Source organism: Olea europaea, chromosome 6 (assembly GCF_002742605.1).
Source record: "Olea europaea var. sylvestris chromosome 6, O_europaea_v1, whole genome shotgun sequence".
Lineage (NCBI taxonomy): Eukaryota > Viridiplantae > Streptophyta > Magnoliopsida > Lamiales > Oleaceae > Olea > Olea europaea.
Window position 1 is genome coordinate 9,814,927 of NC_036242.1, and position 14,693 is coordinate 9,829,619.

General features: G+C 33.6%; 1 protein-coding gene and 1 long non-coding RNA gene across 2 annotated transcripts; both read left to right on the forward strand.

Annotated features, from left to right (window-relative positions):
- Positions 1-6,799: 6,799 nt before the first annotated feature.
- LOC111395790 (chaperone protein dnaJ 11, chloroplastic-like) lies at positions 6,800-7,468 on the forward strand. The gene has a single exon (XM_023021939.1). It carries the CDS (start codon positions 6,858-6,860, stop codon positions 7,320-7,322), a length of 465 nt encoding a protein of 154 aa, XP_022877707.1. The 5' UTR covers positions 6,800-6,857; the 3' UTR covers positions 7,323-7,468.
- Positions 7,469-8,141: 673 nt separating this feature from the next.
- On the forward strand, positions 8,142-9,966 carry LOC111395791. Its single transcript, XR_002702868.1, has 2 exons — positions 8,142-9,059; positions 9,147-9,966. It is a non-coding gene; the product is annotated as an uncharacterized LOC111395791 (long non-coding RNA).
- Positions 9,967-14,693: the final 4,727 nt, after the last annotated feature.

A 14,693-nucleotide genomic window follows, 5' to 3' on the forward strand; every position in this document is an offset into this window, starting at 1 on the left:
TCCAAAATTTGCACTCGAAGCTCCAAACTTCTTGCAGCTCATTTCGAGCCCTTAAACTTTTAAACATCACATCTTACTTGAATAGTTTTTCCAAACAACGTGGATGTAGGAGATTTAGGGGTCCTGCAATTTTTATTTTTCTCTAAAAGAAGCAATGACAGTAATCAAACAATAAATTTCTCTATGCGTGTAGATAGACAAATGATGCTACTGTTATCCGAACAAATTTATATGATTATTGATAGGATTATATATATATATATATATATATATATAAGGATTGCTCATACTCCTCCAAATAATGTCATGAACCCCAAGTCTCATGCATGTCAAAATAGTTACATAGCCTTAATTAAGTAAAATAAAGTCATAAAATCAGATATGAAAATTTTTCCACATTAACACATCTCATTATCTTTGACTCGGAGACAATTCCCCTCTATGCAAAATTGTTAGGTTTTAAAGTTGTTGGCAATCTGTGAACGAATACATAGTTGTATAGACGTTTTGAAAAGTCAAAGGGTCAAGTTGTAATTTACTTAGACGGGTTAGAAGTCATTGGAGTCGGGTTTGGAACATCGGAAAAGTTGCCGGATTTTCGCTGGATTGTCGCCAAGCCGCTACTCGAGTGTCAGAAACAGTAAACAGGTTGCTTGCCTATCGCTTACCCTTCGCTTGAGCGAAACTATTTCGTTCGCTTATCGCTGAGATCTCGCTTGAGCGACAGAATGAACTAAAGATCCCTAGTTCACGACTTTCGAGATTTTGAAGAGGCACATACTACCCAAAACACCCACATATATAAACCATAGCACCTCCACACGAAAATTCTATGGGATTGAACATTGTGAAACTTCACTCTCATCCACTACCTTTTTTCAATCCTACTTTGCTTGAGTGTTGCTATTAAAGAAAACATCAAACACACATAAATCAATTACCAAAAATAAAACTTCCAAACATCTGTCAAATGGTTGAAGATCAAGGAAGGTGATCGGAGTTCCGATCGGGGGAGAACGAGGAGTTGAATTCGCAGGAGATAAACGAACTCAAGAAGTCGGGAGTTGGTGCATGAGCACGCACTCCAAGAGGGCTTTGGAAAATTGTAGTCAGGATGTCAGAAAACTCTAGTGTTGATAGAGTCTGGCAGTAGTGGAAGTTTAATCGTTTATAGTGGATTCATACTGGCTTTGGCACGGAGTTTTTAATCCCGCAAGGGGTTTTCTCCATCAACAAATCTCTCGTGTTATTTACTTTCTGCAATTTACTATATTGTGGCAATTAACTGTATGATAGTGTGCTTGTGGTTGTTCTCGATGATTTAATAAGTGTGACTTGTTGTATTTATTAATTAACTAGTTTAAATTCCGTATAATCACCTATTCACCCCCTCCCCCCTCTAGGTGTAATTTGGGTTAAACAATATTGTTTTCAGAGTTAAAGGGCGAAATTTTATTTTAAGTTGTTATTAAATTATTATTTTGTGAAACGGAAAGATAGATTAATTAAATAATAATCTCCAACCAATCTTGAATATGCCAAATGTTATGAGCTCAAGTGCATAACAAACCGCCACCAATCTTAATTTATTTATATACGAATCAAATTGATTTGCAGATTATTTGTCGCTTGGCATCTGGTCGGAGTTAACATGAGTAAACTTCTAAAATGTAAAACCGACTTCCATTATTTAAACCAGACGGTCACTAGTGAATCACAAGACCGAGTTCATCTATTCTTTCTTTATTTTTTTCCTTTTTTTTAAATGATTTAATATTATATAACTTCTTGTTGTATGTCGTTAAATTTTTACAACTTATTAATTGATTTAGCAACAGATAATGTGGAAAATTTTGATTGAATAAAAATCTTATTTGGTATTTTTTTTCACTTTCTTTTCAACACTTTATAAATTTGTAAAAGATTATGTAAATGGTGATTTACAACAACAATTTTCTTAACTTTTTATAGTTAATGTATGCGTTGATATTCAATTTAATTTATTCTTCTCGTATTTTTAAATATGGAAATAATGATCAATTGTTTAGTTCACCATTACAAGGAATGAGGTTAACTTTTTAAAATAGATCTTTAAACTCAATATGATATTAAAGTTTAAAAGATCGAACAAATAACTCAATCTCTGTAAAACTTAAATAAACAAATGATTTTAAGCTTTCTCATCAACCCCACACCATTTGCAATAAAAAAAAAAAAAACCTCATAGTTTAAATATGAAAACAATAATAAATATAGTAAAATCTAAAGTTTGGATTAGCCCTTTTAATAGTGTTAACATGGACTTTGAGATTTATGATATGTTTGATGAAGACTTTTTCATGATGAATTTAGTGAAAAAGTGAATTTTTTTTTTATTGGAAAATATGTGATTGAAAAGTTAAAAAAAGTTATGAGTTCATGTACAAAATTATTTGACTGATTAAAAATGAGTTAAAAAAAAATAAATTTTAAAATTATGCCTAAATAATTTTAAATAAATTACTTGAACCCTACATCGATTTCAAGCAAGCGGTAATAATTTTGTCTAAACAAATGAGGAAAATCCGATGTTTCAAGACCTTGTACTACATCAAAACAATTGATAGGGATTGTATAATTTGTATGCTACTTAATTAGTTTGTGTATTGACCAATTTTCAATTATTTTATATGAAATAAATTGTTTAGACACAACTTCAGGTCTAGGCATGCGATGGGAAAGCCAACCAAACTCATCCAAATTCGTTATCCTCATCTCAACTTTAGTTTCTTTGATTTTTAATTTCTTTGTTTAATTTGAAATATCTCACAAGAAACGTGTGCACTATTTTTATGTTTACTTTCGGGATTGACCAAGCCCTCTGACGCTTCATTTTTTTCCCCTTCCATTTAGTTGATTGGGTACGCTCAACATATTTCAACTCTAACAAAAGAATACCAGATTTTGAAGTCGCACCGAAAACGTATGTATCAAATCTTAGTAGCTTCATACGTTAACATAGTTGTGTAAAAATAGGCTCCCAGACTAGATTGGAATGAACTAGTCTGTTAAAAATATAAATCGAAACCAGTTCGCCAATTATGTGGAACAGGCCAAGTTAGATTTTTAATCCCACTGATCCATGACGATCGGCATGGTCGACTCCATTACTAAAGCATATTACTATTACTAGTAAATTCCACTTTTAGAAAAATATTCGTAGGCCATTCTAATCCACAAATTTTGAAGACGATTTGATTTTGGCTTAGATCATATTTTTAGATAGACCAATTCAAATTCATAAAATTTACATGTATGTAAGTCGATTTAGGTCAGACTATAACACCTTTATGTCATCGACGCAAATTTTGGAATACACAGTCGGCTTCGTTACTAAAGCATTGTACTATTACTAGTAAATTCACTTTTAAAACATTCAAGAGCCGGTCTAGTTCACAAATTTCGAAGACGGTTTGAGTTTGGCTCAAATAATATTTTTAGACAAACCAATTCAAATTCAAAAAATTTACATGTATTTGAGTCAATTTAGGTGAGACCACACATTTTAACATCCTTATGTTGTGGACACAATTTTCAGAATGCATAGCTTTTTAAACTTTTCTACTTAGCCCCCTTTTGGCCTCCAAATAGGCCTTGTTTTTTTTTCCCATTTTTAGAAGAATGAGAAAGAAAAATATAATCGTTACGAACTCCACACAACAGATAAAAATTCAATTTGATGGCTTGATATAATGAATAACGGTCATATTTTTTATTTTAATAAGAAAAAAATAGGAAATAAATGGGGGCTATATGGCAATGATAATTTTGGAATAGTATTATTTTGAGAATGTATGGTTGAAAAAGATATAAAAGTTTTCGATTCTCGTATAATATTATTTTGTAAAGAATTGTGTAATTGAAAAAAAAAATAATTTTTTGGAATAATGGGGCAGACAGGGGTGTGCAAGTGTATTATTGCATATTCCACTTGTTAAAGCAAATCAACCAGTTGTGCAAGTGGTAAAATATCACGTCACATCCTTGCCAATTGTAGCTCATGGCCCCTTGTCTACTACAAAAAGATAAGATTAAAATAATAAGCGACGTAGTTAATCACAATTCATAAATCTATTGATCTCTCGAATTACATCGTGACTATTATCGAACCCTGTCACTATCATGTTATCTTTACCAATTTGGAACTAAGCCCTTATTTGATCTATCATTGTTTTAAACTTCTTTTTTTTTTTCAAACTTATATTCAATCATATATTTTTACAATAAAATATTTTTTACTCAAATTCAAAAAAAAAAATATATCATACTTTAAATCACAATTTTTTTAAAAACTCACCATTTCAAAAGTCATTTTCAGTTTAGGCTAAAGGCCAATTAGTACAAGACATTGGGCCCCGCCCCTACTTTGAAAATATGGCAAAAACATTTGGGCCCACAATAGAAAAGACTTTGCACTGTGGCCTTTGGGGAGTGAAAGAGAAACACCTTCTGGAAGATTTGGCACCCGCAAGAGCTTAATAACCAATCTTTGGCCATTTGCAATTGGCCGAGCTATGCTATGATGATAAAGCGAGTTTACAAAATCAAATTTATATTAATTATTTTAAAAATAAAATTTTAAATTATTTGAAATTAAAGGTTCAAATTTTGCCAACACATTTTGGTACTCCACTTTTGTATATCAACTTTGTAAGAGTAGAATTATTGCAACTGCCCTCTTTGGCATTGGCGAGGAGACAGCCTGAGGTGGCAGCAAATTATTGAATTTTTTTTTTCAAACTGTTCAATTATGGAATAACACATGTCATCCTGTCTATGTACCTATTTTTTACTTTAGATGTGTAGCACAGTTGTTGGGTAAATACATCACTTTGATTATACAGATGCGACAAATTGTCGATTATTTCTATTTATTTGAGATTTATGTCATTTTCTGCTTATTTTATTTAATAAATCAATTTCATCTCACCCATCAAATTTTATTAAACAATTCATGTATGAGTATGTCACTGGAAAAAAAAATTAAGATATATTACTCTTTTCATGTTTTAGTGCTATACTATTCAATTTAATATTATTTATTCCAAATCATCTAACGTTATTCGAGCCATGAGTCGTCATAAAATATTTTTTTATTATATCTCAAGTTAAAAACCTTTTACTTAAAACGACTTGTGAAAAAAAATCACAAATAAAGTAATAAAAATGGGCCTTCTAGAAGGCTTGGCAATTGGCATGTCGTTTTTGAAGTTTTGAGCAATAATAGATGCAAGGACTAAAAAGGTTGGGCACACGGTAAATTTAATATAGAGTTGAACATTGATTCACTTATACAATTTGATTTACTATTATTTATTCCAATTAATGTAACGTTATCTCGGTTATGAGTGGTCATAAAATGCTTTTTAGTTATTCCTCAAGTTGAAAGATTTTAAGTGACAAAACAAAAATAAAGAAATAAAAATAGGCCTTACGTGGTTTTGGCATTTTCGGGCAATGATGAATATAAAGACTAAGGAGGGCGGGCACATGGTAAATTTCATATGGACTATACTAGTCTGTCAAGGTCATTTGCACAGACCTTGGCCAGATTATGAGAGGGTGGGCATTTTTTTTGTCCTTATAAAATGGGTGTGGACCCCCTTGTTTGAGAGATAGTCTAGCCAGAATTTGTGCAAATGATCTTGACAAATTGTCATTTTCCATTTCATATAGAGTGTTTTTAGAAGAACGTTTGATTGATAACAATTGAAATAAAAGGAATGTACAAGTAATTGACTGACTTGCTATTTTCATTCGTATACCTGTCATTATTGAATTGATATGTGTTTGGATCTCAATTAAATGGCGAGTCCTACTTATTTTATACAGATTGAGTACTTCAATTTTTTTTTGTATTTTACGTATGATTTGTAATGGTTATAGTTATTTTGAGTGTAGAATGAGACGACAAACAAAATATTTAGTTGTAAAATTTGAGCAAGAATGGTTGGAAACCACTGCAATCAAAATTATGAGGGGACCTATTTCTTTTTTTATTTTTAGTATTAATAGTGGTATAACCGTAATTAGGAGCCGACTGAGAAACAGAAGCTAAGGGGGTGTTCTCTTTGTATTTCAGTTTTGTGTTTTGAGTTTTGAATTCATTTTGAGTTTTGTGTTTTGAGTGTTTGTTTTGAAATTGTTGAAAATGCGTTCTTTTTGTTAGTTTCTCAAAACAAAAAACAAATTTTTTTTTTTTAAAATTTTGAGAATCACCACAACACCACCTCAAAACACCAAAAAAAAATTTTTTTTTTGAAATTTTGAGAATCACCACACTATCTCCTAAAAAAAAGTCAAACTAATATAAAAAAATAAATAAATTTACACATAAAAATAAATTTTTTTGACACTAAAGAACGAATGGGTTGTAACCCCCCCACCCCCCCCCCCAAAAAAAAAAAAAAAAAAAAAAAGTGTTCCCGCGTTTTCAATTTTTTCAAGTTTTACACTGAAAACGCCCAAAACGACAAAAAAATCGTTTTGTGTTTTCTTCACAAATTTTTTTTCGTTTTCGAAAACGGGAAAGAGAACGCGTTTTCACCGTTTTGAAAAATCGAAAACAGAAAACGACCCGAAAACGGTAAAGAGAACAAGGCCTAACCTTCTAGAAATCCAGTGTGCCATGTCAGCACATAGAAATTTATCCAAGCAAACACACGGTTTTATTAAAAAGTTTTTCCACTAAAATAAAAAGGCTGGCCGCGTGGGCCCCACAATTCCCTATCCTCTGACCTTAATATAAACCCTCATTTTCTTCTCCCTCGGAAATCAATCATTGCAACTTCCCAGAAAAAAAAAATTATCAATCTTCAATGCTGGCAACATCAGTTTTTCCTTCTAAACCCTCAATTTGCTTCCAATCCCACCACCGCCACATGTCTATACGCTCCGCCGTGGCCCAGGAAGCGCCGCTGGCCGCGGTGGCAGTGGACAAGGGAAGCCTGTACGAGGTTCTGCGGGTGAAACACAACGCATCTCAAACGGAAATCAAGACGGCATACCGAACGCTTGCGAAGATATACCACCCCGATGCCACATCGCGTTTTATGAATTCATCGATTTGTTCGCCTTCATCATCGGATGGTCGGAATTTCATTGAGATCCATAACGCCTACAGCACGTTGTCGGATCCTGAGGCCCGGGCGGTCTATGACTTGAAATTGTGCACCGGATCTCAACGGAGGAGACCGCAATCTTCGAGTGTTTCTGGATTTAGGAGTCCGGGTAGGACGAGATTTAACTCGACTCGAAGGTGGGAAACGGATCAGTGTTGGTGATTCTGTACGCTTGTTATTAAAAATTATCCATTATGTGGTGAATTAGTAGTGGATAAATCTTATGTAAATTCTTCTTCTCCTCCTTCCCTTTTGTTTTCCTTTCATTTTTATTCGAGGAAACAAATATATTTAGCCCTTTTCTTTAATCTTTTTTTGGGTGTTTCTAATTAATTTTATATAATTATAGTGAAGAGAGAATGGATGGTTGCAATTTACGCACCGAAATTTGATGGATAAAGATATTTATACAAAATTTTATTGACAAAATGATATATTCAAACTCCCAAAATTAGCGAACCCCATGTGAATTTAAAAAAAATGTCGATTTGTGATTCCCACCTCGATTGTGAGTTTGTATAAAAAGTGTATACATGTAGTTGATTCAAATTTTACTCGACAGTCATGAATAATTTAAGGTGCCGTTTGAGCCACATTATTTGTAGATTACAATGAATGGAATAATATTTTTTTTAAAAATGAGTGGTTGAAAAATTTTTAATTTACGTGTAATATTATTTTATTAAATATTATATAATTAAAAGTAGGAGAGGAAATTTTAATTTAATGTAGCGAGAAATAATGAGACTTAAATGGGCTAAGGTCGCGTTAAATTGGAACTAGAACTGTTGAAGAAATGATTTAGCCCATGTTTGATCCCCATTAAATTAAATTACATTATATTCTATTTTTCTCTCTCCTATTTTCAACTACACAATCTTCTCTAAAATAATATTATACGTAAATCGAAAATTTTTCCTTCTTTTTCAACTATTCATTTTTATAAAAAAATTTATTCACCCCATTTTCATTTTCAGGTAATGGGCATCGAACAGGGACTTACATATGGCAATTATGGTACGAGATTAAAAAAATTTGGACAGTAATAGAGATTGTAAAGAAACCTTGGATTGCAGTGGGTAATCCAGTCGACCTCCCATTATTATGGTAAAATTTATAGTTAATGTTGACCTCAGCTTCTACATGGGTGACGTATTTCGACCATACTGTACACTTGGACAAATGTTAGCGTCTTCTTTGAGGGTGAAGGAGATGATTGTGTGCACTCTGACGATCAAATCAATCACTTATAAGAGTGTATTTTGGTGTGGGATGTGTTTACACGTAGGTATGAGGATCAAATCAATCAATTATAAGAGTGTATTTTGGTGTGGGATGTGTTTACACATGAGTGTGAGATTTTACTGTAGAAGATGATAAATAGTATTATTTCGAACGTTTAGGATGTTTTTAAGGAGCCGCACCAAATCAAGCAACGGAATTCAGGTAGTGGGGGGTGGAGTGGATGAATAAAAATCAATCCCAAAACTAAAGAATAATTATGATATCTTAAAGCTAATTTTTTATTTATTTCTAATTGTTTTGTACTTTTTGTTACTAAGGTTCGTTCAATAAACTCATTCACCAGATAAGAGAATGTCATCATCGATTCGTCAAGTTAATAATTGGAAGTCGGAAAGATCTAGTATAGATTTTCATATTTCCTTTACTTTTTGGAATCAGTATCTTGATCCACTTGGTTGCATCCGTCCCTACCCCACACAGGTTTTAAATCTTCATCTACGATCGGATACTTTTTGAACTTCCCTATGACTTCCATCAAAGAGAAGCTTTTTCTAATATACTCTAGTTGCAAGTCTGTCATTGCGTTACGAAATTCTTAGGGGAAACAAAGCTCTGAGAAGTAGAAGCTTCCTAGCAAAGCTCCGCATCTCTCAGGTATGCTCTATTTGCTGTGATACTTCTCATGTTCTCAACAAATTCTAGTTTGCATTTTTGTTTTGGCTAATTGATTGAAGCGGATAGGTCCAATAGAGCCATAGATCATGGAACAAATAGGGTAGGTAAGTCCAAGCACCACACTACACTGGTAGCACAACCATGATACGTTGGACACATCACTCCTCTGCAGCACTGCAGCGAAAGCCTCCTTGTATTTGCACTCAACTATCAATCTAGCAAGGTCTTTTATTGGATCAAGAGGTACCTCGAGCTATTACGACAGCAAAATTTCAATTCATGAGCAAACAAAGTTCATGCTGCTTGCATTTAGAAAAGAAAAGGGGGAAAATGATTAAAAAAACAGAGGGGGGAGTGGGAGCAGAGCAAACCTTGTCATGGAAACCAACCAAAGGACCATTACTCAGTTGGCTACCCAACGGGTTTGCTTTGCTGCTTTGCTTTAGAATTTGACCCTGCAAGGCTGCAACGGCAAGGGATAACTGTTGGAAATATTTGCATCACCGATGAAAATGGAGAAGAAATAATATAGAAAACTAATCAAGAAGATGAATATAATCAAGAACAACAAACCGAACAATGCAGAAAATAATAATCAAGAAGATGAAATGAAGAAGATGAAGAACACAACGAATATGAAAGCTTGAACACGTAATCGCTGTCCTCAAACGATATTTGCCCCGTCTCGGTATTAATTTTGGTGCTTAAAGGGTCTCGCGGCAAACGGTTTGAAGGATTGATCAAGCCTTGATGTGGAGAAACACAAAAGTACAAGCATTTCTCCACCCGAACTTCATGAACACAAGGAGGAATTCTATGAATATGAAGAAAGAATGTTTTGATTCTTTGATTGTGGAATGTAATTTGGATCTCAATGTTTTCCATATGTTTTTCATGTTTTTGTAATGTTGTTTCAATGTCTATTTATCACATATTTATAGCCATGAAACATTGGCACACGAAATGGTGCCAAAATGAAATGAAAAGCCGCCAAAATCATAATCGAAAAACTGCCCAACGACTATATTCCTTCTTCTATGCGGTCGCATAGAAGGATCCTATGCGACCGCATAGGTTTCACAAAGGCAGGGCCGTTAGGCCCTGTAGGCGTCTATGCGGTTGCATAGAAGGATCCTATGCGACCGCATAGGTTTATATTTTGGCCTCCGTTTTTTCACTTCATTCCATCTTTATTTCACTCCACACACCGGTTCTTATTATTGTTGAACAAATATACAACAATCCCCCACTTGTTCAACACTTAATAAGATCTCATATTTAAAGTATACGATACTCATGCATAAGGATTAGATATCTTTCGATTTGAATCTAACCATAGTATAATTCAAACAAAGTAAAGTCGGAATCAAAGGTAGCCGTAGCTTTGAACCAGTTATTCCATGTGACAATACCGGTCCGAACACACACACAAGTACCACGTGTTCTCAAGTTCCTCATAATTCGCTTAGCGCTTTTATGGCCTTGCGCTCATCCTTTTCGACAAACTTTTAAGAGAGAAACTCCAACTCTCTATTGAGGCGGCACCACCTCGAAGTTAGTCTAGGTGAAGTTCTTCCAGTACCTTTGTTACTTTTAGAGGTACTTGTGTTCTACACTGAACTTCATTAAGAGCTTTTAATGCTCAACCCTCACTTCAGTAACAACCAGCATTATTTTACTTAGGATAGAGTTATCGCGGATTTGAATAATGCTGCAACTATCCACGTATCGAATGACTTGTTATTACCCTTTGAATCCGTGAATTACCTTTTGAGTAATGACAGGTAGGGTTGCCGTCATTGGTGGACCTTGTCTAATTAAAGGATCCTCTAAATTCTTGTGACGTCATCTCTAAGACTTATATGTCTTTTACTTCTCATTTTATGTGACTTAGTATCTTATCAAAATATAGCTAGCCAACGATCGATTTATTTGATAGATACAACTTGTCACCACCAAGAAATAATTTTATGAAGTTACAAGCTTCTCCCAAACTTATTTAAAACTTCATTGATTTTCTAACACGATCGGATGATTTAACTCATTACACTTGTCAATCACTTTAATTTGTGGATTTCATACTTGGGTATTCACTTGTCATCATTGAATCATTTCAATGATCTTCAATGAATATTCTTTAAATATTCCATTGGTTTTGCAAGTGCCACAATCGGCCTTTGCCCTTTTAATCCACTTAGACTTAGCGTGTTTCATCCATACAAGGCCTTCTCTACCTTTCTCCATCATAGATGTATTTCTATGATTAAAAGTAAAGGATATAGTAACTTTTAAATTAAGTTACCCCCACAATTCCTTAATTAGGAATTTTTATGCAATCTCGTAATGTTGCATCGATATATTTTTGAACTTCTCATATAAATTCATAATATTAATGCTAACCCCCACATTTCGGGTTATTCTCGAGCTTAGAGTTCCTTAACATGTCAACCCCCACATTCGGGATTAAACTTGAACTTAGAGTTTATTAACTCTTTTGTAGTTCAATTTCTTATCACTTCAATAATGATCGTGAAAGTCTACATACTTTCAGATAATTATCATTAATTCACAATGTACTTCAATCCACTATTTAATTTTGATCACACAATTTGATCAAGGTCATCTTATATACCTACCATGCTTTTCAAGCATAAACCAACTCAATTGGTTCCATAATTGAAGTCAAATTCATCAATGAATAAGACTAATCATCTTGATTCACAAGAGTTACTACTTCTCTGTGCTCTATAAGATGTTCTATGTCTCAATAATTTCACAAGCACTTTCTACTAGAATAAGTCACAATTTTCATACTTTATGCAAATATAATAGACATAAATTCATCTCACTTAATACCATATGATTAAATGAGGCTATCAACATTAACTCAAGTTAATATGAGTTCAACAAGACATGAAATCGACCATCTAATTTATCATGTCACTTTCAGTTTTCCAGTAGAAGAAATAATCATGGAAATTCATACATTTTCAACAAGTAACTGGCATTCTTCCAACAATTTTCGCTTGTATAATGTCAATGTACCAAAGAACCATTTCTAGTTTCCATGAGAATAATCAATTTATTGCATTTCTACATGCAGCAACATTCGTCTTCAATTTCCAGATTCAAGTAAGCGTCTAGTCTGGAATATATATATATAACATGCATGTAGGCATATAAAGTAGAATTATAAGCATAAATTGATCAGACACTTTTCATAATTGATTTATCTCCATGTGCTGATATGGTGTTCATATATTTATCATATGTGCATGTAATAATTCCAGCCATGTATATTTAATTCCAGCCATGCAAATATACAATTGGTTCATAAAATCATTTATAACCAGTAGCAATAATTTTGTTCGAACAGACGGTTTTTGTACAAAAAACTCAATTCGACGTTTCCGAAGGAACACAATGATTGGCAATTCAGATTCAAATTCACAACAAATGTATTACCATTCGACGGGATTTAGAATGGCAATTTAATTCTTCACAAATTAAACCCAGATACAGAACTGGTGTTTTCAAGTAGGATTTCAGATTCAAAGTAGAATATAAAAGCACCAAAAGAACCATTCAAATTAATTAAACATCTGATTTCTGGCCTTTTATTTGAAACACTGAACGGACACCACCAAATTCTTCCCATAACAATTACAAATAATACAACGAAACACAATCGTTTCCAATTTTATGAAACAGAATTCAGCAATTAAATCATGCCAAATAGATTCATTTTCCACCATAATTGCATGAAGGGTCATCATTTAATAACCGTTTCGGCAGCCATTTACATCTTGCACATAGTTTATGACTTTTATGGTTTTGTGCCACTAAACATACTCCTCAACAATATATGCACACATCAAGAACCATACATGTCAACATATAATTTATTTTACACTAAACGACATGAAGACAAAGAATTTGTGCCCTTTCATTTTAGATTACTGAAAGGACTGCATAAATCCACTATTTCAAGCAACGTATGCACTTAAACAAACTGCCACCAATTAATTCAAACGTGCTTTAATGATTTTGCACTGGAATATTAAACATTATTCTAATCCAAAAGTGGCCTGGTGATTCATAAACGGAGACCCACATTCAAGAAGGATCTAAATTCTTTTATTCATAAATTACAAATTAAGCACATGCATTATATGCCGACTCTATTGCATTGCAGTTTTTAACATAAAAGAACGCAATGGTTGGCATCTCAGTCCAAAGGAAAATGACAGATAATTTTCCAACAGGTTCATACCATTTCAAATTTTAGGAAACCGCCTTAACGCTATTCCAGATTGGCATAAGAATCTCAAATTCAGAACACATATAATGCCAAACAAGGACAACAAATAATCCTTCGCAAATGAAGATGGGATATATAGGATATTTGATAATGGAATACCAGTATCTTCTTAGAGAAAATACCCAATTAGAATTCCAGATTCGAATTAGAATATGAAATGAACAACAAACATAAGATTCATCTTAGGATTATTGGAATATAACACCGATGTTGTGCACACATCATCTTCACATACCACATGTAAGCATAAAATCGAAACGCAATTTGACTTACCAAATTTAGAGAGCAATTTCGACTTAGACAAAATCTAGATTCAAGTTCTCCTACAAGTCGAGCCATCAAATAGTCCCCACGAACAAGATCTCAATCCATCAACTTGATTGTTGCCAAAGTGGTTTCATTCTCCATCGCAAAATATCGTTTGAGATTGTTGGAAATATTTGCATCACCGAGGAAAATGGAGAAGAAATAATATAGAAAACTAATCAAGAAGATGAATATAATCAAGAACAACAAACCGAACAATGCAGAAAATAATAATCAAGAAGATGAAATGAAGAAGATGAAGAACACAACGAATATGAAGGTTTGAACGCGTAATCGCTGTCCTCAAACGATATTTGCCCCCTCTCGGTATTAATTTTGGTGCTTAAAGGGTCTCGCGGCAAACGGTTTGAAGGATTGATCAAGCCTTGATGTGGAGAAACACAAAAGCACAAGCATTTCTCCACCCAAACTTCAGGAACACAAGGAGGAATTCTATGAATATGAAGAAAGAAAGTTTTGATTCCTTGATTATGGAATGTAATATGGATCTCAATGTTTTCCATATGTTTTTCATGTTTTTGTAATGTTGTTTCAATGTCTATTTATCACATATTTATAGCCATGAAACATTGGCACACGAAATGGTGCCAAAATGAAATGAAAAGCCGCCAAAATCATAACCGAAAAACTGCCCAACGGCTATATTCCTTCTTCTATGGCGTCGCATAGAAGGATCCTATGCGACCGCATAGGTTTATATTTTGGCCTCCGTTTTTTCACTTCATTCCATCTTTATTTCACTCCACACACCGGTTCTTATTATTATTGAACAAATATACAACAATAACATCTTTCTTTGACCATCGAGCAACTCGCTGTTTAGAGTTTGAGTCATTGGTGATGCGGAATTTAATGGCATCCTAAAATATTAGCTTAAATCAGCGAGATGTGGATACCAAACCGAGAGAAAAAAAAAAAAAAAAAAATCACTGAGAAAGTGAGGGCAATGTCCTTCAAATACACGA

Bases quoted from the DNA above. Each gene is read 5' to 3' on its own strand.
- LOC111395790 (XM_023021939.1), top strand. From the start codon at position 6,858: ATGCTGGCAACATCAGTTTTTCCTTCTAAACCCTCAATTTGCTTCCAA.